The sequence below is a fragment of the Orbicella franksi genome, chromosome 2, assembly GCF_964199315.1.
Source record: "Orbicella franksi chromosome 2, jaOrbFran1.1, whole genome shotgun sequence".
NCBI classification, from domain to species: domain Eukaryota; kingdom Metazoa; phylum Cnidaria; class Anthozoa; order Scleractinia; family Merulinidae; genus Orbicella; species Orbicella franksi.
The window spans coordinates 20,947,624-20,971,909 of NC_138146.1; the positions used below are offsets into that span (position 1 = coordinate 20,947,624).

Genomic DNA, 24,286 nt, shown 5'->3' on the forward strand with positions numbered 1-24,286 from the left:
CCACTGAGTGTTTCTGTTAACATTATCTCCTACAATCTTCTTGTTTAACAGTTTTTTTACACTTTCATGTCTCTAATATCTGAGGTTGAGTATAAGGTGCCCAAATTAACATAATTCGTGGCTGCAGAGTATCATTTTTACTAATGTCAAACAGATACCACATTGAGAAAAAAAAAACTGCAATTTTTAAGCTCTCGAACTCGTGACAACAACTGAAAATTCACCTGCAGTTTTAAATTGAGGACAGCCCTGAAAGTTAAGCGGAAACGAGTACTTAACTGTTGATAACTGCGTCTGTCTGTCCTTTGTATATTCTGCTGACATTAAAAAATGAAAATGAAATCACTATTTTATGTCAGTTTTTCGTACACTTTTGTAGCTGGGTAAACAAACTTCAAGGTGCCAACATGATTGTAATGCTTTTTATTGTAACAAGCTCTACTTCAGAAATCTTTTTCTGTCCAAAATTGGAAACAAATGTATTTTTCATCCGATCAGAGAGCGTTTTATGACCGCTATGATTTTGTTCATTCCTTAGTGCAGTGGAGTCAGTGGGGCTCATGCTCCACGTCATGTGGATTTGGTGTTCAGGAACAGCACGTTAATTGTCAAGGCAAGCAATGTGATAAAATGCCTCCACCAGTGACAAGGGCGTGCCAAACATCTCCTTGTTCTGTGGACAACATGGCGCAAAACAACCTCCAAGGATTACTCCATGGAAGCAAGAATGACCTGGTTTTAGCAAACCACAATTTTAAGGAGTTGTTGGTTTGTTCGGCAATAGAATGTGCACTCCATTGTGTGAGAATACCTCAATGTAGCTCTATTAACATTGCAATGGAGAAGAACTCAGCACATGGTTTACTTGTGTGCCAGCTTAACAATGCTACTGTTGATTCTGAGCCAAAGGATCTGATTAGCAGTAATGGCTTCAGTTATTACAATATAATGTCAAGGCATTTAGGAGATTGAGTAACATGTTGTCTCTCTCCATTCTTGGTGTCAGTGACTTCAACCGCAATAAAAATTGAGGATTACGGTGAGCCACCCCATGTGACTCTGAAAGTGGACCATTACAAAGTAAAATTTTTAATAGTACAACCTGCACGGTATTCGCCAAGTTAAGAGTAGACTATCACATTTTTGAAGAGTGAAGGGGAAAGGTGGCGGGGGAGGGGGGAGGTCAGCGTTGGGCAATTAGGGACCTTGCGCAAACCACGACGGCAACGGCAACGACAACAGCGACGAGAACGTCACCAATAATAGGCTTAATGAGTAAGACAATGGCTGTGTACGTCTATTATAATTCTTTTCCGTCCTCTGCAAAACAGCCCCGTGAAATGACCAAATTTTACGGTTGTCTGGAGAAAGTGAACCACGACGGCTAATTTTTCGTATTTCTATTTGGAACCGAACGCATTCGTGTCATATTCATGGCAAGTTTTAATACCGACAGACACACTGGATAGTTCCAAATAAATGCGAAATTCAAAGTAAAATGGAAACACATTTTTACTAGGCGTCGTCCTCGCCATCGCCGTCGTATATGCGTAAGGTCCCTGTTTTCTGACTGTGAATTTTTTCAGTGTTGTTTCCCGTAAGAATTCATTTCAAAAGTGTCTTGTTCCTTTTGAGTGCTCGCTTTGAATGACTTTTTGTTAAGCCAAAACGCTCGCTCAAAAGTATAACTGATCCATTGTTAAGAACAGTAGTGTGGGGTATAATGATCGAATTCTGGTGCGAGTTTAGAAGCATACCATGGACATCATAATAAAATAAGCTGCGATGACGGCGGAAAAAGAAGAAAAAAAACAAGGAATACACGGATTTGTGCTCCTTCCCTCTATAGCGCTGAAGCACCTTGAGCTTGATCAGTAAAGGGAAACTACGATCACACATAGCAGTGCGTTTCATCATTGTCACGTAAACTTTTAGCCTTTTGTAAGACAAGCTTTCCCGAAACAGTTATACAGCTATAGTTAAGCTTTCATGAAGCTGGTTGTTCCTTCTGTATATACATGTAGATGAAGTTAAAAATTTATATTTTATGATTGCTATGTTGACTCTTCTGTTTCAACATTATTTTATGAAATTGGGGTAGCTAGGTAGTTCTAATTGAATCTTACTGAACGCACCACCTGTCAAGCTCGTAAGGTATGGCCATAGGTTTTTCTCTTTTTCTAGCACCCAGACTATGAATTCTCTTCCTGATGACATCACGCAGAGTAGCTCGATACTGGAATTTAAGACCCATATGAAAACTCACCTTTTTAATAAATGTTATAATTTAGATTAGCATGTGACATAGTTCTCACTTGAATTTTTATTATTATTAGAGTAATTGAGAAATATGTAAATTTGTACCGTTTTTAGCTTCCACCATAACTGTAAAATTTGTAATTGTTAACTTTGGACGGTAATTATTGTAAAGCGCTATTGAGCTAAAGGGAAATAGCGCTATCCAGAAATAAAGTATTATTATTGTTATTATTATTATTATTATTATTATTATTATTATTATTATTATTATATCGATTTTCATGATGACGTTTTTTGACTACAATTACCAGAATGCTTCCCTATCAGAATCCTTCACTTTTGTTTTTGTTTTCCTTCTAACGAGAGGAAAAGAACCAACTCCAGAGAAGGTAAAAGGCCTGCGAGAAACGAAATGAACTCTGGTGTTTGCGACCGTGAGTAACAATGTCGTGCGGGGGCACTTCGCTGGTTCATGATTAAACTTCGTAGCTTTTCCGTTGCTATCAGTGCACGTGCTGGGTCGTACCAGCCGAGTTGTCCAATGATGGAAAATCCACTGGCCACCAAGGAGATGCGTTCATTTTCTAATTAATTATGACGCAACTTGACCGAGGCCTAGTCCACACTACGCCGGAGTAATTTTGAAAACGGCGTTTTCTCTTTGAAGACACGTCAAGTGTTTTGATCCACACTACTCTGGAGAGATTTGAAAAAGCAACAATCACCGGTCATTTTGGATTTTTGTTTGAGGAAAACTCAGGCAGGGAAATCACGTGATTATCGTGACGTCATCGTTTTCGAAAAGCTTCGACCCGTTTTCATGACGGATTGGTGTAGAAGGTATGTATAAAAAAAATGTATACTTAATTGGCCACTCTCCATTGGGGCTTTTCAGGACCAATGTAAACAAACAATGATAAATAAATATTCAAATAAACATAACTAGGTTAAGAATCCCAACTGACGGGAGGCAGAGCAGTTGGCTATAGGAGAATCTTTGTTTACAATATTTGCCTCATTACCATAAGCGATACAGTTTCTGATGGAGCTACATAGAGATTAATACTGAATATTGAAAGAGCACAGCACGATTAACTGTCCCAAGGAATTTGAGCGCGATGTATTGAATACTTTTTGTGCGACGAGGGTTTAAAAGCTCAAAATTTTACAAGGAATCTATGAGCTCATTAGCGCTTTTGCCACACAGAAATTTTGATGTTTTTGAAAGCCAATTTCTCCTCGAATATTACACCCAAAGAGCCAAAAATTTCACCACTTACCAAGTTTCACAAGCTCTTTAAGTTTTTCTAGTAAAATCGTGTCTACCATGATGCCTTCTACGCGCAAAGTCGTATGTTAATGAGAAAAATGTAAACAATGACGTCAGCAAAGATTCGCCTATTTACAAGCGTAGCCGAGAAGTTAAACTCGGGGCTACCGAGAGCAACATCAGCTAGCGGTCAGAGCGAGATTTGAACCCGGGACCTACGGATTTCAAATCCGGCGCTCTAACCACTCGACCCCGCTGCCTCCGTGGAAGCTTTACAGCTGCGTTTTCAAATTTCTCCGGCTTGGTGTGGATGGGGCCTGAATGATGGAGCGGGAAAAAAAACCTACTTAGATTTAATTAACTTGATATACGGCCCCATGCACTGTGAGAGAGCGAGAGCGATTTTAGTACAATCACTCCTATTTCGAAAAGTTCTGTAACGTCTCACTGAAATTGTATATGGCAAAAAAACCCTATAGCAAATTAAAAACTTATGGACCCGGAAACTGATCACGAGGAGCAAATAAAATTAGCGAAAAACAAAATACGCTTTGACTTGTAGCTTTCAAAAGGTGATTAGGACACCCGCATTTAAAGGTCGTAAAAAATTCGACAATTCATTCTACTGATTTCAAAATTCTTGGTATAGTTTGGTAGCCAGCTCTATGAGCGTCAATTTGATAGTTATATATTACATTGTTCCAGGTTCCCGAGACTTTCTGCCCATCAAGATATTTTTCAAGTATTGCTTTGATAGGCTTAATAACCTTTGCTTCCAACTACCGCAAAATGTAGCGTGAAGTGATGAAATAACGCACGTGGCTAGGTAGTAAATACGGTAAGATTGGCCCATCATATCTCTTATGCGAACATGGTGACCTATCTCTTTTATTGTATTTTTCGAAACAGTGCTTGCTAGAGAACATTCAGGCAAGGTTTCCAAAAAATTACACGGTAACTTTATTTCTGAGGAATCATATGAATATTTCACCAGCAGTTGGCAAATATTGGCTCTGGAAATTACTTCTCCAACCAACAGTACTTTTTTTCAAAATTTGGGGATAAAGTCTAGACGAGTTAATGCCTCGTCCGGCCTCTTGCTAGGTACAGCCCTGCTTTTACTGCGCCTTCCAATAACATGCGGACTCTAAAATTCAAAGCTTAACTGACAGATGCGTTTTTCGCTATCGTCAATCAAATGTTCGGCGGCTCCTCCCAGTTTCTGACTACTGCTGAGCGCGCGGTAATCAAATCGTTGAGCACAGTTCAGTCAACGAAACAGTCAGTGCTCGGCAGGAGTCGGAAGCTGGGAGGAGCCACTGAACATTTGATTGACGGTAGCGAAAAACGCATTTGTCGGTTGAGCTTTGAATTTTAGAGTCCGTATGTTATTGAAAGGCGCAGAAAGAGTTGAGAACAAAACCTGAAGACCTGTTATTCAATTCATGTAGTCTACGTTGAATATACGTAACTAGCTATTACATTTTGCGTTATTACATTGTGCGTCATAAAGTTGTTACATTTTGCGTTGAATACTTTATTACATTTTGCGTCAATGTCATTACATTTTGCGTTAGTATTACATTTTGCAGCGATTGCTATTACATTTTGCGGCGATTATTACAGTTTGCGGCGTAACAACGCCGCATTTTTTACCTCGCACGATTTTCTTTGGGACGCGGGGAGAGGCTGGTCACGAGTTGCCTAGAAACTTTTTTTTTAAACAGTTCAAGAGCAGTTTTGTTTTATTTGCGGTAGAGGACGATATCGAACTTCAAAGTTGCCAGATTACCAGATGAAATAAAAATCAGATAAATCAAATAACGGCCGGACATGGAGAGGACAACCTGCCGGCGGAACCTAAACTAATTCAAGGCGAATATAATATGATCAGTTCTGTTCACAGGAGAAAAAAAGAAAGAACAAGAAGAGAACAAGATGATGATGTTGAAATGAGCAATGTTTGGCGTCGTGAATACAGTAATATAAAATGGCTTCAAGGAAGGTAGTCTTGCTACTTTTTCTTTGGGGGTTAGCGGACACTGATGGACACCGACCTTTAGGTGAGCTGGACTAAACACTTCGATTTTTTTCACTTTTCTCAAAGTACGTAACGTACGCCTAAAATACTTCTAGCGATCTTGAAAAATTAAAAATCCCAACAATAAGAATTTTATAACCGTACTACTTAACAATTGCGTTAATCATAACTGAAGTTGAAACCATAATAGTGAAGGTGTTTATTTCTGTTCTTCGATTTGTGACATGCTAGCCTCATGCAGTTATTTCCTATCAGTCCATTTATTTTCTGCGCGTATACCTTTTCGTATATTTGCTATTTCTTGAAAAGATTATCGACATCTCTTTTGATTCCTTTAGTTTTTAGTTTTTTCTTGTTTTTTTTTTTCTTAAATAAATGAGGATGTCACGCTCAGCGTGCCCTGAAAGTAGACTTGCTATTTTACTATTTTTCGAAGACTTTGTTATGCAGCCGGTGCAAAATTAGACTTTAGAAGTCCGTTGAAATATTTTTTTCACATTGAAATATATGCAAAGCACATTCACCTGCAGTTTTTAATGGATAACGTGCGCCTATATTTTCTTGACGGAAACCAACACTCAAACATGCAATGTCTGTCAATACAAATTGGGATTGAGATTACTTTCTAGTTGAAAAACGAAAGTTCTTCCAGTTATAGACCATTAAGTATGTGTGTGCTGGCTTATTCTTTAGCATTCTGTTAAGCATTCGCCGACTTTTTTTTAAGTGTAATGTTAAACTTTAAAACTGAGTAACTTAGTGATCTACCCTGCTTTAAATTAAGGTGGCAGCTTATTGTTACTGGTCATTGTGTTTGCCCAAGGCGGTGAAAAACCGTCGTTGTTAAAGCCTAGAGAACTCGGTACTATGATTCTGATCTGCTGTCTTTGTTACATAATGACTTGTTACTAGTGAGTTGAAAATTCGTGACCACTGAATCAGAGATAAGTGGAAAAAATTAAAACAGTCAGTTATCCGACAGCAAAAAGCTGTCAAATTTCAATCGCTTGCTATATAATATAAAACAATAGAAAAAACCCGACAAATTAATGTACTGATTTTAATCATTCGAAGCCATAAGTTAGCCTGGGTGCCAGAGGTTTCATTTTGTTGCATGATCTTTTCTTGGGGAAACATTACTGGGCTTAGATAAAGCGGTTTTCAAAGGACTACCAGGAGTCACTTTATTATATGACTGCTCTATCGCTTTGAGAATGCGTCTTGCTCTGTCTTTCTCGCTCTCTGAGCACTGAAAATGACCCAACAAACTTATATTTACATTTACATGAGTAACCTTTCAAATGCAAAGCAAGCATAGTTTTTTCAGCCAATCAGGAGCAAAACCAAAACCAATTGTGACTTAACGCATTTCCCCCTCAGGTCAAGACACGTATACCATTTGCATGTTTATGCTTGGAGATCTTATCGGTTTTAGTAATATTTGCCTGTGTTCGACTGAACTGACCCTCAACTTCATTTTTTCCGGGAGTGATTGGAACACCGCTTTATTCTACTGCAATTACGTGTATCAGTCAGTTTGAAACTCAAGTTATCCTGCCATCCTTAGGGAAGTGGACGCAATGGAACGCATGTTCAGCGACAGATAGCTCTGGGGTTCAGCTGAGAGAGTTTCGATGTAACTACGGACCAGGGTCGTGTACACCGCTACCCGCGCTGACAAGATCGTGTCAAGCTACCCCCTATTCTATTCCCGACACGGCCAACAACTACCAGGAAGGATTGTTCCATGGAAGAAAGAATGAAGTCGCTTTAGTGAAGCATAATTTTAAGGAGCTAATGGTTTCTTCCGAAATAGAATGCGCACTCTATTGTCTGAGAATGCCTGAATGCAGCTCTATTAATATTGGAATGGAGCAGGACTCAGAACACGGTTTGCTTGTGTGCCAGCTTAACAATGCTACAACTACTATTAACAACTGTTTCAACTACTACAGTGTAACGTCAAGGCAGTCAGGTGATTGAGAAACACTTCGTCTCACTCCAGATTAATTGACAGTAGAGAGGTTAAGCATGACGTTAACGGAAGACGGCAAACGGCAAAGATAACTTCTGATTTTGAGTTCTTTTCTTCTAATCCGTAGATAAAGCACACAAAAATGGAATAACATCTCTTACTATTCATTGCAAATACAAATAATTTTACTCTACTGTACACACCGCTGAAGAGAGGGCAAAAGTTTCATTTTTGCCGTTTGCCGTAAACGTCATGCTTAACCTCTCTGATGGCCTTTGTCCGTCTAAAAATTAGTTAAAACAAGACAGTAACATTAAAGTCACGAGTATGTTGTTAAAAGAAAGACCTTGGTTTGGAAATAAAGGGAAATATAATAAAATAACTATTGTGTCCAGCACAGCAGTTCTGAGAGTGCGTTCAAGGCACTTGTAGAACCGACATTGTGTTGGGCAAGGTTCAAGGGAAATTACAAAAAGAATACCGTTGGTCAGGGGCATGATTATATGTTTCAACCTTTAAAATTTTTTGACCACTTCTAGCAAATAAAAATGCTCTTTGAAGTGACGAACGACTTCTTCCTGTGATCACGAACTCTGGTCGCATAAGCCGCATTGTTTCAATATTTGCTTTACTGATGAAATCTTGGAGAGAACCCTAAATTGTGCACACGGTCACCATTTATTGGTAAAGAAACGTCAAAAGTTCAAGATTCTAATGCCTATTCCCATGGCGCCAATTATTTTGGATACAAGTCGTACCTGACAAAAATGAGAACTTTAATTTTGTTCTTTACTATTTGGATGAGCCGATCATGAAATAGCTATATCACCAGCGACAGCTTGTCTCAACGGACCTTTAAAAATATCTCATGAACTAATCAATCAGCGCCCGCTGTCCCCAAAACAGCAGCATAAGCAGTCAACAAGTTGGCAGCCTGCCTCGTTTCCAACAGCAACCGAGCTTCAAGTAGCCAATCATGCGCTACTTTTCTAGGTTCCCCGCGAAGCTGATTCACCAGCCGCGTTGCTAGCTCCAGATCTCCGCGGCGTAGGTAATACTCTGCGCGCGCCAGAAGATCGAAAGTGTCTGCATTGTCTACGTCTACGAGTTCTCCTTCTTTTTTGGGATCAAATGAATCGAAAATAAGAAAAGATTGAAAATACGACAGTATGTGAGTCCAAGGAGAAGCGCCATTCTCTCCTATCATGGCCACTCGACGGCACCATCTCCGGACCTTGTAAAAGCGACGCGCCACGTGCTCTTCGTTCAACACTCCCCTTGTCACTGCCTCTACAGGCAAAGAGTTGAGGACCACGGAAACCAGTGGATCCTCCGCCGCCGCCTCGTGGATTGCAGTCAGCTGAGGCAGCAGCGGCCCCGGCTGGTCGACACCTTTGTCGATAGCTGTGCTCAGCGACTGACACGCTGCCCACAGATTTTGTGATTGCTTGTTTTGTTTCTCAACAGCAGCTCGGCCTTCAATGACTGCTTCCACGCCTCGTAATTGAGCGAGAGCGCCGGCTAGCTGCGTCTCGAAGGCGTCTTTTTCTGCGTTCAACTTCTGTCGTAAGTCTTCTTGGTACCTAGAGGTTAGTTACACTCTCGCATTAGGAACTCTGAACAGTGATTTGCTTTAATGTAGGTACTCTGTTCCTCTTCCAGGCTATCATTGTGGGGAAAAAAGACTAAGATGAAATTTGGAAGAAGTCAAGATCTGAAAGCTTGCAACAACTTAAATTTTAGTGCCCTAATCTCAGGTCACAAGCATAAACGAAGTAATAATCTCTCCAAATGTGTCTTAACTAAAATCCAAAGTCTCCCAACATAATGACCAAAACAACAAATACACACCTTTCCTCTAGTTCAGCTGCCTGCACACGGAGCACCTCTGCTAAGTTATCACTGTAAGCTGCTGCCTGGCGACGCAGCTGCTGACGGAGACTCGCCTCATGTTCTACTGCAAGCTCCGCCTCCTAACAAGACAGGACGTAAGCTTTGTAAGAGTACAGTCATGTAAAATGATACTTTTACGGCCCCTTGTGACCGGACCCAAATCCTCAACTAGGAGGAGGGATTGACAGTGATGACTCTACTGTAATCTACACCATCAATATCCAGGAAAACTAGCCTTTGAATACTTGATTTTTCACCCTAAATATAGATATAAAACAGAGGAACCTCCACTGACAGACACCTCCCGTAAGTCATGGTCCGGCCACATACAAGCATTACATTTTTTTTTTTTTTTACCTATAAGCAGATACGTGGAGGCGCGGTGGCCTCATGGTTAGTGCGCTCGTCTCCGGATCGAGCGGTCGGGGTTCGAGCCCTGGCTGGGGACATTGCGTTGTGTTCTTGGGCAAAACACTTTACCCTCACAGTGCCTCTCTCTACCCAGGTGTATAAATGGGTACTGGCGAATTTAAGGCTGGGGATAACCCTGCAATGGACTAGCATCCCATCCAGGGGGGAGAGGAAATACTCCTATGCTAGTCGCTTCATGCTACAGAAACCAGGAAAAGCTCCGGCCTGATAGGCCACTTGGCCCGTATGGAGACTTAACCTTACCATTTCATAAGCAGATAACTGGTGAATGCACAAGTAATTTAAGTGTTGCAAAGAAGAGGGACAATCCATATTTCTCACCTAGCGTCATTAATTTGTCATCCTCAGAGAGAAAAGCTTGATAATAATAACTTCATAGTAAGCTGTTACTTACCTTCTTTTTCAGGGTAGTTTCAAACTCAGACACCATTCTATCAGCTTCTTGTTTCAGTTTAAGTTCAGTTAACTTGGCATCCTCTTCACGCTGGATTTTAAGGGAGTTCTCCAGCCTCTTCTGCTCTTCAGTCTGGTAACTAGCCAACTCCTGAGTCAGCTGATCAAGTCTCTTACGTGCATATGCCAAAAGGACTGACTCTGATCTGTTAATAAGATTCATTGGAAATCAACTGCATCAGTACATTACCTTGCAGACAAAGCATAGGAATGAAGCCATGAATAGGGTAACACTATCTTGGTGTGCTCTGTAGTGTTCAGAAGGAACGTTCTGACTTGCTTGAGCACTTTAAACATAAATTATTCCTTTTCTTTTTCTTCCAAGTCTCTTTCCCTTTCTGTTTTGATGTGAGTATGTGCCTATTCAGCCCCAAATCAGATTATTAGGCTATTTCCCAGTCTACGATCACGGCATTTTATTGTAAACATTTTCAGTCTTGCAATAAATCTCTTATTAACCAAGCCTACTGGGAGAATATCAGCCCACAGACCTTTTTGTACTGCCTGTGCTGTGCTCAGTCCAAACTGTCAAGACCTTGGGTAGATATTCTCCCAGTACGGCCATGGTGCTTGGTTAATAAGATATAAAGACCAGCGAGACAATTAGAAATAGTTTCCAATAAATATTCTCTCTCTAAACTGGTCTCTCTGTACACATGCTCATCAGTTCAAGCTACAGTTTGGAAGTTTCTAGTAGAATTCTAGTTTAATTAATTTCTTTCAAATACTAATGTTATTAGTATTTGAAGGAAATTTAGTTAGAATTCTCCTAAAATGATTAGATTTTTCTCTCTTGATTTCTATGAGGTTACAGTTGATTCAGCCTTTGCTCTCATCAACTATCACCTCAGAAATCTTGAGCTCATAATCTACCAGTAAATGTTACTAATCACTGCACGAAGCACGGAACTAAAATGTAAGAGGATGTTCAACATGGATGGTTATTCCAGCTGTATACTTTGCTGATTCAACCCTGCATGTTATATGTCTCAAAACTCATTAAGCTGATCAATCTCCTAAACCTACTCAAAAATTTGCATTAATGAAAGTGATGCAAACATTAGCAGGTGAATATTAACGTTAAAAGTCGACATTTCGGCATCATCATGACACCATTCTCAAGGCAAAGTGAATAAATAATGCAAAGATTTGATTTATATACAGTAAAGCAGCCAATTTGAGGCTACCCTTTGCTTGTTACTTAAGGGTGAAAAGTGTCATTTTAAAATTAAGTTTACAAAATGAAACCCTGATGTTATAACCATGTTTCCAGATACACCTGTCCCAATACACATGCATCATAGTATAAAACCAAAGACTAATCTAAATCCTGCCCTTGAGATGTGAGACTCCTTACCTAACATCTTTTTCTTCACCACCCTCCAAAGCTTCTCCTTTCAGCACACCAGGAATAATACCCAGCAGCTCCTTCTTAAGCACCTCTTTGCTCTCCTGTAAGTCTCTCTGATGCTCCTCCAGCACTGCTGCATCTGCTTTAGACCGCTGCATTTCTAATGCTGCCTTCTGTACACTGTAGCTAACTTGAGCTGCTTCCTCTGTTGCAGTTGCACCTGCCTCCTTAGCGCCAGCAACTTTGGCTTCTTTGATGATAGAATGCACTTTTTCTACTTCTTCGTTTACTTTTACCTAGTAAAAAGAAAAGAAAAGTTGTTTCTCAAGATATTTTTAAATAAGGTAACCAGCACATGAGGAAAAAACCCTTATAAACGTCTGTTGTGATGTTTCAAAAAATAACTGACGAAAACTTGTAATACATGTGAGCAAAAAAGACATGCATAAACTGTACCACACCGTTATGCACTGACTGCAGTTGTTGTTATTTCTTTTTTAAATTCAGACAAAGCTACGGAATACTGCAAGCCAAAGATTTCAGCTCCTTAGGAATTTAAGGATTCTGAGCTTTTGAAGATTGTTTAATTACAAACTTCACAAAACACATAAGCACAAACTTGCCATACATTACTAATAACTTGAAACATCAGTCATTAGATGACTGATATTTTGGGCTAGCCATGCCACAACAATCAGGCTATAATTCAGATATTTAATCACCTGTGCAGCTTTAGCAGCAGTAACACTGTCAGTGGCCACCTTTTGAGAATTAAGTACCACCTCACTTAGATCCTTCAGACTTCCACTCTGTTTTGTATGAGTGAGTGCAGTCTTCAGCTGTTCCACATGTGCTTTTATGGCTCCCACAGCTTTCTGCTGTGCTTCAATGGCTTCTTGACCAATGACCTTTAACTTCTCTATGGCATCTTTAACCATAAGTGCCATGGCAGTTTGATCCACCATGACCTCAACTTCCTTTTCAGTAAGACTTGTATCCACATCTACATAGAATTCAATGTTCATAGAGCGTTGGTTCAAAAAATTGTATTTCAATTGTACTTCAAAAAAGGTGCCCTCGCATATGCGAAAAATAAGTCAACTTCCACATACACCTGTACTAAGTTTGCAACCTTTTCCATATAACAAGTACATCTTCAGCTCTTCCATCATGAGGATTTAACATTGTTCAAGTACAAATCTCTCAGTGTGTGCAAAGAAAGTCCTGTCTGATAGCCTGGGGCTTCCAGATGTTAAGTTGGGCCAGTGGATTCTGTCTGTCACTTTAATGGCTGAGTGAAGTTTTTTGGGAAAAGGTTTGCAGAAATTTGAAATTACAGATCTGAAGTACTGTCGGTAGGAGATCAACCTTTTAGAGTCTATTAATGAGAATTACTATCAGGCTAGTACATCATAGTGAGAGCTTGCACAAAGGGCAAGCCTGAAAATTTGTTTTCTTTGCACCCCGTCACTACAGAATTAATCAAACATTTCACTTTTGACAATGTTGTTTTGCAATAGAGAATATATGAAAGATCACATATTTGAACTGTGGAGGAAGATATGTAGACATGATTGACCATCACAGTTATATACACAACTTAAGCAGCTGTGAAATTGAAGCCTGAAAAAAAATTCAGTCTGAAACTAAAGGAAATAAAAATCAAAATGGTTTACAAAATGTTTAGAGCCTGAAGTCCCCAATGTTTTTTTTTTTTTCATCTGATGAGCTTCAACTACATGTAAGTACTAAGCACTTAATGACTGGCCCCAAGGGGAACAGTGAGTTTTGTTTCCCTGAGACCCTCAATGTTCCCCAAGGTGAAGCCAAGGGGAACATTGAGGGTCGAGGGGAAACAAAACTCACTGTTTCCCTTGGGGCCAGTCATTAAGTGTTTTGTTATACCTTCCAACCCAAAAATAGAAGCAAACTCCGAAAGAATGATTTGCTTGACGCCTACGGTGGCTGTGTTTGCAGTACAAGCAGCAGTCAAACTGAGCTGTTCTACTGAAACGACACCATAACAGTCTTTTTCTTTGCGGCTAACAAGAATAAAGACAGTACTTAAGTTACTTTGCTTTCTTCTAAGTCTGAATTCTGAGTTTGATTTGATGACGAACAGCATATTTTGTTGTAAATGACACAACTATTTTCCTACCTAGCAAGTGGCGACAGCGATCTAAGTGTGAGTTGCCGAACGTGGGCGACCCATTTTTTGGCGCTAAATTAAAAGTTTGAAGACACAAAATGTTCAAATTTTCCCCCTTGTTAATCTGATATGTTTTTGCTGAATTATAAATCCCTCTTCTTGAATAATGAATGCCTTCTCTAGTGAGAAATGTTGCCCGACTTCAATGACCTTATGACATCATGCTGACTGGCACAAAAATTTGCCGCCGTTTCAAGGTGCACGACCTGATCACGTGCGAGTCGAAAGTTCAAGTTGTTGTTTCCCAAGGGGGTTAGTAGGTTTTGTTCGCCCTAGGGAGTTAGTGAGTGTTGACCCATGACACGTGACACATTCTCCTCCAATCAGAAAATGTATTTGAGTTGGGAGGTATAACAAATGTGTATGTACATGCAGCAAAACATATACATGTAATCCTGGTGTCAATACCTTTTGTTTCATGAGGTCCACTGTCTATTTCCTTCTCAGGTACTTTCTCAGAAATATTTGGCACCTTCACAGGTGCTACCGATTCAGCTTCCTTCTCAACAGATGCTGCAATATCAAGGTCCACGGAAGACACACCCACATGATCAAGAGCTGACACAGCAGCTGAGGCGGACTCCACCTTTCCAGCTCCAACCTTTGGCTGTTTAACAGTGATGTCATTAGAAGGTCCAGGTTTGGTTTCAACATGGCTGACACCTTGCTGCACTTCTTTTTCTACTGATTTGGCGATGGCAAGATCCACTGCAGAAATGGATGTTTGATCAATTGATGAAACTGATGCCACTGAATTTGGACTCTCAGAAATAGGCTTAACAGGCTTTCTTAATGGAAAGTCAGCATCCTAGCAAAAGGAAAGAACAAATGCACAATAAATATCATTTTTACCTTAAGCCAGTTGTAAGCCCCCTCCAACTGCCCAACATGTGTTTGAAGGCATCCAATTTTCATTTGCCTGCAATCATAAATACTTATGCGAAAATGTAACAAGAGAACACAAGTACAGAAGTGGCACTTGGCATATTTTCAACAGTCTTAGTTTTCCCATCACAGGGGATGCAGGGCTGTGTGTTTAACAGTCTGCACTTAAAAGTGAGATTCTGCTTAAAATATGTGAATTGATCCTTTCATGTAAGTCACGTGTCTGAAGTAAAACACTTGTATGCTTTTAAAACTGCACAGACAAGAGCAAATTAAATTCTTGCCTTCCAAATTAGGTTGCAACCAAGATCACATATGATAGTACAGGTTTAGAGTCTTTGTATGCACATGTAACTACGTATATATGCATGTAAATGGCAAGTCAACTTTTATCAAGTGCATTATTTGCAAGCAGAATTAAATGTCTTGGCTCTTTAGATATACTTGCAATAATCACATTAACTCTTAAAGCTTTTCCACACTAATATGAAAGAGTACAATTTAATTGCTTAGTTGTCAAAGAATTCAGAAATCTCACCTTCTGTGTACCCTTTGGTACTGTCAAACCAAGATTCAAAGGATCACCAGCAGATGGAAGACTTTTAGCATCTCCTTGAACATTAATTAGTTTGTTCCCATTCCCTAGGAACTGGTCCAAGGATCCAAGAAAAGGCTCTATTCCTGGAAGATTCTTGTGTACAAAACTGCGGAATTCTGTGTTATAGGAATAAGCCAAAGCTGCAGCTATTAGACCTCCACTGCAGACTACAGTCACTCCCCCAGCTATTTTCCAAGTTGATGAGCTCTTGGATGACCTGTGGCAAAATCAAATTTTGAATAGACAAGCAGTATGAAAAAGTGACCCATAATAATGGTACCTTTGCAAACCTCTTTAATAAACACCAATCGGCCAGAATTGAATGCCTTTATTATGGAGAATTTTTCTCCTAGTAGACAGTCCAACCTTCACTAACAGCCACCTCCCTACAATGGCCACTTCTCTACCATGGCAACTTTTCTTTCATACCGGTGGACAGTCCATACATTCACTATAATTGGTGCCTAGTGCTTTTAATTAGCACATAGACACCTATGGAAGAGCAAAAGTGTTTGTAGTTGAATATAGACGGATGTCTGCGCTGTTGTCCGGCCTTTTATCTTGGGCGTTCCCCTCTTGTAATATCGTGCATCGATGACAGATAAAGAGCGTAAATTTCACCTCAAAGTTAGTAAAGTGTCAGCTATGAGGTAAGTGCAACTTTGAGCTGAACTCTCCAGATCATCTTGAACGGTTAGTACATTGCTATTTTTATTTAATTAGCATTCAGCTTTGGGAGACATCTCAGCTTATGGCATGTCGTTAGCGTATCTTTTTTTTTACCTTGCTTATTTCTTAATTCATGCATTGCACAGCTTTTTAATGCAAGTCGTTAAGCACTCGCTTCAGGTATTGTTGTAAAATAATTTGTTCCATGATTAAGATTACTGTTGCCAGTTTAGTGTACGCAGAGTGTGGACTTTCTGCGTGATTATTGTTGCCTATTTAATTTGGTTTGACGTGGCATAATTGTTTGCCTGTTTATTTTTAGCGTAGCATGGCTCTTCAAGCAGGATAACTATTGCTTGGTTCTGTTTAGTTTAGGCACAGCGTGGCATTGTTATTTGATTACTCTCCAGTTGCCAATTAAGTTTATGCGTGACATGGATTTTCTGTGTGATTATATTTCCCCGTTTAACTTAGATTTTATGTGGCATAATTGTTCACATGTTCAGTTTAGGCATAGCATGGCATTTCCGCCGCATAATTATTGCCTGTTAAGTTTAGGCACTGTGTAGCATTGTTATTTGATTACTGTTGCCTGTTTCACTTAAGCAGAGGATTGCATTTTTTCAGCAAGGTGTTTACAGCTGTCAAGTTCAGCTGAGGTGTAGTGTGGCGATCAGCATGTTTACTGTTGTCTGTTCAGTTGGGGCATAACATGGCCTTGGCATTTTCCTGCGTTTATTCACATGTTGACATGGGTCGCAGTTACTTCTGTTGCCCAGAAAAGGGATAGATGGAGGCAACTCATCTCTGGCCCAATCCCCCACTTGGGGGCAAGGAACTGAAGAATTTGCATGTTGAATATTGATGGCTTTCTGATCTGCTGTCTGGTCAACTATCTTGGACGTTCCCCCCCCCCCCCCCCCCAGAATATCGTGCGTTGACTATGGATAATGAGTGTAAATTCACCTTGCCAGTTAGTTAAATGTCAGCTACGAGGTAAGTGCAACACTATGCTGAACTCTCCAGATCAACTTCAACAACAGTTGGTATGTTGATATTTTATTTTAGCGTTACTGCCTACTCTGTTCAGGTTCTGGTGTGGCATAATTTGTTGCACAATTACTGTTGCCAGTTTAGTTTAAGCGTAGCGTGGCTTTCCTGTGTGATTATTGTTGCAGGTAGCATGGCATATCAGTGTGTTTTATTGTTGCCTGTTCAATTCAGGCATAGTGTGGTAGTTCAAGGTGTTTACTGTTGTCTGCTCAGCTGTTCAGTTCTGGCGTAGCATGGCATTTCAGCATGTTTACTGTTGCTTGTTCAGTTCAGGCATAGCGTGGCGTTTCAACATGTTTTACTGTTGCCTCTTCAGCTCAGGTGTGGCATGGTGTTTCAGCGTGTTTACTGTTGCCTGTTTCAGATGAAGGATGCTTTATTTTGCTGCTCATTGGGTGCCTTCGGATTGGGCGTTTTTTCTTGGGGTTCTGGGTTTCCTTCGCCACGAGCCCCTCTTTCTCAGAGCATGCGTTGCTTGGAGGTCCTCAGGCTTGGCGTGGGGGCTCATGGCTCAGTTTCCAGGATTTGCCAGCCATGGGAGCAGATTTCATCTAGGAGTTGGCTGCCAGTAGTGGAAGCTCCTGGATGTCTCAGGCACCCAACCTCCATTTAGCGATGGAGTTGTTAAAATATAAAAATGATGAACCCCTCGAAAAACAAGTGTCATATTTACACCCCTACCTCTATGAAAATAAGTGGTTTCTCTAGAACCAACTGTAATGTAGGTGCTTTTTTTACATGAGTTAGATTATTATCGATTGCAGACATCAATCAATAGCAATCAGAGACATTGATATTGATATTGATTGAATCAATTGATTTCTGATATTGATTTTAATTGATTGACTATGCTTGGCCCACGGAAGACCAACATTATTACAATATGCCTGATCCACTCCCCACTATTGCCCCTCCTCTTTTCGGTTCTTCTCTGGGGAGGTGACGGGCGCTATTGGAACGAGCTGAAGTTAACTGATTTAGAGCGTAGACCAGCTTTATACTGCAGCAACTTGGTTATATTACTTTTTAATTACTTTATTGAACTTACTTAGAGGGATCTGCCGTTGTTGATTTACATCTTCTCAATTCTGATTGAAAGGATTTGCTTGTCGAAGATATTCGGCCCTAAATAAGAGTAAGCTTAATCAATACAACACGGATAGAACGTAAAACAGGTGGACAAATCAAATTTGCACATTCCTCTTTCATCTCATGATCAGGAAAATTACGCTGAGTAACTGCGAAAACAAACCTGTAAAGGAGCTGGTCTAGATATCTTTGAAAACGTCTGAAATAACGGCGCTCTTACACTTTTAATCCGGAACATGTCAGAAACCCACACCGCAAAATCCAATATGGCGGACTACTGTTCTTCTCTCTGTTCCAGGCTTCTCACGCAACTACATTTCTATTGGTTCACAAATGGCGGGAAAAATGTCCCAAAATATACTTGGTCCTTCACGAGTCATTTGATTTCTTTGATCAGTGGTTCGATTTGGCAGTTTGTGACCAGTTCGGCTGAAAAATGCCAACACAGAAGACGATTTCCAGCTTTTTTAACACTTTGGGCACTAAAAGAACTGCAGACGATGCTGGTGTAACGAATGATTCGCCGCAAAACAAGTCCTCGAAGACAGATGAAACTTCGCCAAGTGCAAACTCGAGCTCTAAGCGACCAGTGTCGAATCTTTCACCTGAGCAAAGAGCACGAATGGAGGCCAATCGAGAAGAAGCGCGAAAGAAATTACTTGCCAGTAAAAGTCCCCAGTTCTTCGGAGCTTCCTGGAAAAAAGCTTTAGGGGCAGAATTCAACAAGGAATATTTCGTGAAAGTACTACCCAGTTTACAGTTTGTTGATCCTGAGTTCAACTTAAGCTTAACTTTATATTTGCAATCGTAAGTTACTAAAAGGTTCCAAACAGGATTAACCTCGTTCACTGATTGTTTCTTTTGTCAGCTTAGCAATTTTGTTAAGGAGGAAAGATCCCGCAGGACGGTTTATCCTTCAGGTAAGCCACAAACAATCGCTAGACTGTTAGATCCCATGGCCCGGGGGCGGGGGGGCACTGCCATATATGGGCTAAGTAGGTATGTGCCGCTGTGAAGGGTATGGTTTCCAAGCATTTTACTCTAGGATAGGGTATATAAATCAAAGCGTTTGGGTCTAGGATAGGGTATCATTTTTCACAAAACTGACTGGTTGGTTGAAGATTTTATCTATAGAGTAAGGAAACCAGGAATTGCCACTCAAAAATATAAAAAAATCAAATCGGCAAGTTTAAATTTGCACAAATCAGCCTCAACAGTGTTGACAGATGGGGGGATTTGGGGAGTTTACTCTAGTATAGGTTAGCAAAATTCAGCTGAACTAGCTCTGGTATAGGCTAAGGGTTCCAGGGTTCCAGCAGCACATCCCCACCCACAAATTCCCAAAGTACCCCCCGGGTCCCACAGGTACATTGTGACAGCATGGCCTTTAATCCCTGTTCACGACACCCTCACTCTTTACATATATACTGGTGGTGATTCACGCAAGAGCACCTTGAAACCAATGCATCAATGCATCTAATTAATAAAATAGTAATTCTTCGCACTGAGAGGATAGGGGGACACAGTAATCGATTTTCACCCCAGGTGGGGGGGGGGGTACTCACATAATTATATAAGCTGTGAAGGGTGTGGTTTTCAGGCAGTTTAGTCTAGTATAGGGGTACAGTAATCAGCCAGTTTTGGTTTAGAATTGGTTATAATTTACCAGGAAAGTGGCCTGTGTATTAATAATTTAGGCTAGAACAGGGTTCTTTACCTGAGGTCCAGTCCTATAATAGAAAATGAAACTCAGAAGTGACTGTGTGAGATATTGGTTTAGTTTGCATATGTTGGATTATGATAATGATAAAGTTTCTGCTTGGAAAGTAGCTAGTCTCAGGGATAGGGTAGGGGTTTTGGTACCTAGTCTAGAATAGGTTGGCAAATTCAAGCTAATCATGGTCTAGTATAGGGTAAGGGTTTCAGTGTCCCAATGGCACACCCCCACCCAAAGATTTACAGAGTACCCCAGGGGTAGCAGATGGTTCCTGGATCTAAAAAAGTGTTCTTTTTCTCAAGATTATCATGATAAATATGACACAGGAGCTGTGTTAAACTGTAGTATTGGTGTATTCATTTGGCTGCCAGTTTGCTAGAGGTTGAAGTCCTAATTCAATCATCAAACACGGTTACAAACATATAGTGCAAGCCAGTATCTAATCACAGAATTTTATTTAACTCATATATTGATGGCTTTGTTTCAAAAGGTTTGGCCATAATTCATGGTAAAATGGTACACTTGCTTGCATTTTGGGAGGGATTCTGAACAAATGACATGTAAATCATTAATTCCTATTAGCCAACTGAATTGTGCTAAACAAGGTTTGGTCAACTTAGGCAATTGAGACATAAATTTGGCTTTAATTCAATGTTCATGTTATTGTCTTTATAAAATTCATTCAATATAGAAAAGGATGTGTTCAGTTGGACTCTCCAGTGTGAAATTCATGAGGTAGGTCATTTGACTTAAAAAATTATTTTTGTACTTGACTAAAAATAGAGTAGAGGAGAGAGGTCAAGTATAATAACAAGCTTAATGTGACAAGTCCACCCATTTTCTTGAAATTTCAGATTAAAGTTGTCATAATTGGTCAAGATCCCTATCATGGACCTAGACAGGCACATGGTATGTTTCCATGATATGTTGAATTAAATATACTTGCACATGAACGCCCTGCTAAACAAGACCAAACTACATAAATGGTATTTTAAATATGCCAATAAACTGAGATGAACTTCAGGTTTAATGTCACAATACTGAACAAGACAAAAGGTCACAAACAAGCACAAGATTATAAACATTTATGACAACGAGGCATGCATACACGAGGGAAACTGCAGTAAGCTGCGGGTGTGGCTTAATAACAATGCACCAACAGCTATGGTGATGGGCAAAACCCCAGCAACATGCAAACTACTAAGTAAACATAAATGAATAAATATTTTTTATGTTAATTTTATGCAAAAAAATCAATTTTGTTGGTGGTGGTTCTATTCAATCAGGACTTTGTTTCAGTGTGCCTCCTGGTGTGTCCATACCACCAAGGTGAGTGATAAAATGTTGTTAATAATAAGTTACTTGTAGAATTCATCTATCACCTCATTTGAAATTTCTAGTTAACAAGTCCACAATTTGTTCAGGATGTCTGTAACAGATGTTCTGAGCAGTTATGAATTGCAGAATCTTTTTCACTCACTCACTTTTAACCAGGGGTGTACTTCCAGAAAAATTGAGAAGGGGTGTGCAGCCTGCTTCTCAAAACCCTTACCCCATTTAAGGCCAAAATCTATGATTTCCCCTACCCCATTTATGACCTGACCAAAAATTTGATACCCTACCTATCAATACCCTGTTTCAGACCTGCCTTATAATTAGTTCCCTAGTTTAGACTAATGTTAAAGACTTTGTGAAGGGCTTTTGTTAAAAAGGTAGCTTCCTGTAAAAAATACCTGATTCAAGAATAGAGTGACTAATCCAATATTACTATTCAAGAGAGACTAAAAACCATACCCTTTTGGGCTGTACGTACCTATATAGTCCATATAATTGGTACACTGCCCCCCCCCCCCCCGCCCAACTTTCAATGAGATGCAGTGCAAAAATACAACAGGTTCTTGTTCTTAGTTTTTTGTATTATTTTGATTAGTTTGGTGAATATCTACAAGGAACTAACAAGTGACATTGATGGTTTTCAAGCACCTAAACATGGATATCTCATGGGTTGGGCAAAACAAGGTGAGCTTAATAAATTATAGGGCTGTTACCTTCACAGAATGTTAAAAAAAGTCCTGAAAATAGTGGTGAACTTCTCTATGATTTTATTTGACAAGCAATTTCTCCTTTATCTGCAGGTGTATTGCTGTTAAATGCTTGCCTGACAGTAGTGGCTTCACAAGCAAATTCACACAAAGATAAGGTTATGATGACAGTTAACCTTAAACCGTATAATACATGTTGTACCTAGCATCATTGGCACACAATGCATGGAGAGGGCTTTGCTTCTGTTGTCCTTTATATAGGCTGGCAATGCATGCAGAGGATGCAGTGGATGCAGTGAGCGTGGAATGCTACATATATGTACATGTAGCCATGCAGGCAGGCCTATGGTATTGGTACATTGTGCCCACTGTTAAAATAGGACTCAAGCATCATTACTCCTTGCCACCCTTGCCACCAGCTTAAAATCCAGTGCCATCTGACAGTTTTGATCTAACCGCATGACTATGATTCTGAAATAGAGCCAAAATATTGTAGCAATTTTTTTTTCTTTTGCATTGTAATAAACCAAAACTTAGTTTTCAACAAGGTTATCAATCCTCAGACTCCCCTTTTTTGCATTTCGGCTTGTTATCCTATCCTTGGTATCTGACACAATGATCTTTTCCATAAATTATGAACAAAATATAACACATGGGCAGTAGGACTTCAGCAATATACATGGGGTTAGCCTGAAGCTTAATCATTAGGTTAATAATAACTGATTTTTTTTCCTTCAGGGATGGGAAAAATTTACTGATGCTGTTATAAGGTGGATTAACACCAATCTCAGTGGTGTGGTATTCTTACTTTGGGGATCATATGCTCAGAAGAAAGGAAGTTTCATTGACAAGGTACTCTTAAGTTTATTTCAATTTTTTAAATCTTCTATCCTTGTTTTCATAATTATTCGACATTTTTATCATAACGTTGTATTAGGAATTTTATCAAACTTGCCCAAATATAAATAATTGTAGTGTTGTTGCAAGCATTCAGTAATGTCTTGAACTCCATTTAAGTCTACGTTTTAGCCTTGTATGCTAGCTGCTATGGGTATATAGAGATAACACATGTATCCACTGTTACTAGTCCAGTGTCAAGTTTGTTTAGCAAATCCCACATTAAAGTTTGGTATCATGATGCAGAGCTTAGTGTGTGATAATTATACTGTTGATATTTAATTTATTTTTACTTTAATTTGATATTTAAGGTACACCTATTTTGTTATCTTCTACAGAAGAAGCACTGTGTGCTGAAGGCCGTCCATCCTTCACCATTGTCTGCCCACCGTGGCTTCCTAGGCTGCAAGCACTTTTCACAAGCCAATGAGTATTTAAAGAAAGCTGGAAAGAAACCTATTGATTGGTGCAATCTTCCTGGTGATGAAAAGGCAGCTTAAATTGCTATAATTGACATGTTCTGTCTTCATTTACATGTACATTACCAAGAAGTTCCTGTTGTATTAAATTATAGTTTAGTATGGTAGTTATCAAAAGTGACAATCTGACTGCTTTGTCAGGACATTTGTTTTCTGTTTGTGTATGCTCCTCTTGGCAGCTTTTCAGATTTAATTTTAGCTTAAGGCCATTGCTAAGAGGAGCAAAGTTTAGGGCTTGCTCCCAGTCTTACCAATTTTAGCTACCAGAGATAAAAAATTAGTTTTGTACATTGTGCTGCTAAAGTTTTAGCCTGTTTATGGTGCTCAATGTAAATTAAGAGAAAATTAAATACATGGGTGTAATAATAAAATTGTCAGCTCTAAACATGTATTTCATTTACTGTCACAAATAATATGAGACTTATATGAGATGGAACATTCTGACACTATATACTGGTGAGAGCCAAAACTTATCACTCGTTCCATCCCAGATGGAAAGGCCTCAAGTTGCTTCTGTTCAAATCCGTACATCAGTCCCTCAAGTTTGGTCAATAAATGTTATTAATAAAATATTCTCTCAGCCATTATATGCATCTTATAAATCAAAATCTAATAGAAATTATTTAAACACTGTCTTTTCCACCTTGTTTGCACCCTTTTTGTAAACTGGCAGCTTGGCCATCATCCTCATCACCATCACCACAGTCCTTTCCTATCACTGACATAAAGATAAAGATTTTAGGCCTGAATGGGATTTGAAACCATGTCACCCCTGCGATTCCGTTGCAATGCTGAGCTATGAAGCCAGCCCCCAGTTGGCTTTATAGCTCAGTTGCCAGACCACTGAACTGGTATCACAGAGGTCATGGGTTTGAATCCCATTCAAACCTCAAATCTTTGCAAAACTCAGCTTCACCTATAAAATTTCAGTCCGAGGGTGGCAAGTGGTGAATTGTCTTGGAAAGGGTGAATTG

At 39.7% G+C, this 24,286-nt stretch overlaps 3 protein-coding genes across 3 annotated transcripts in view; 2 read left to right on the forward strand and 1 right to left on the reverse strand.

Moving 5' to 3' along the window:
- The window catches only part of LOC145468695 (uncharacterized), a 2,987-nt gene extending 1,018 nt beyond the window's left edge, over positions 1-1,969 (forward strand). The window contains exon 2 of the mRNA XM_081452404.1: positions 539-1,969. Coding sequence (XP_081308530.1) covers positions 539-972 — 434 coding nt within the window. The 3' untranslated portion in view covers positions 973-1,969. The remainder of the gene's footprint in view (positions 1-538) is intronic.
- Positions 1,970-8,308: 6,339 nt separating this feature from the next.
- Positions 8,309-18,510, reverse strand: LOC145478590 (MICOS complex subunit Mic60-like). Its single transcript, XM_081456671.1, has 9 exons — positions 18,341-18,510; positions 18,137-18,213; positions 15,307-15,583; positions 14,292-14,691; positions 12,397-12,677; positions 11,681-11,970; positions 10,265-10,469; positions 9,397-9,518; positions 8,309-9,128 (listed from the first exon to the last, which is right to left on the reverse strand). Exons 1-9 carry the CDS (start codon positions 18,413-18,415, stop codon positions 8,423-8,425), a joined length of 2,433 nt encoding a protein of 810 aa, XP_081312797.1. The 5' UTR covers positions 18,416-18,510; the 3' UTR covers positions 8,309-8,422.
- LOC145478593 (uracil-DNA glycosylase-like) lies at positions 18,511-23,689 on the forward strand. The gene is made up of 9 exons (XM_081456674.1): positions 18,511-18,919; positions 19,046-19,097; positions 20,586-20,629; positions 20,749-20,803; positions 21,181-21,223; positions 21,825-21,913; positions 22,030-22,094; positions 22,675-22,788; positions 23,172-23,689. Exons 1-9 carry the CDS (start codon positions 18,614-18,616, stop codon positions 23,331-23,333), a joined length of 930 nt encoding a protein of 309 aa, XP_081312800.1. The 5' UTR covers positions 18,511-18,613; the 3' UTR covers positions 23,334-23,689.
- The last annotated feature ends 597 nt before the right edge of the window (positions 23,690-24,286 follow it).

Excerpts from the sequence above, each read along its gene's own strand:
- LOC145478590 (XM_081456671.1), bottom strand. The coding sequence starts at position 18,415 with ATGTTCCGGATTAAAAGTGTAAGAGCGCCGTTATTTCAGACGTTTTCA. Across the intron at positions 18,214-18,340 it reads CTAGACCAGCTCCTTTACAG|GGCCGAATATCTTCGACAAG; the intron begins GTTTGTTTTCGC and ends ACTCTTATTTAG. Across the intron at positions 11,971-12,396 it reads CTGCTGCTAAAGCTGCACAG|GTAAAAGTAAACGAAGAAGT; the intron begins GTGATTAAATAT and ends TCTTTTTACTAG.
- LOC145478593 (XM_081456674.1), top strand. The coding sequence starts at position 18,614 with ATGCCAACACAGAAGACGATTTCCAGCTTTTTTAACACTTTGGGCACT. Across the intron at positions 18,920-19,045 it reads ACAAGGAATATTTCGTGAAA|CTTAGCAATTTTGTTAAGGA; the intron begins GTACTACCCAGT and ends TTCTTTTGTCAG. Across the intron at positions 19,098-20,585 it reads CAGGACGGTTTATCCTTCAG|AAAAGGATGTGTTCAGTTGG; the intron begins GTAAGCCACAAA and ends CATTCAATATAG.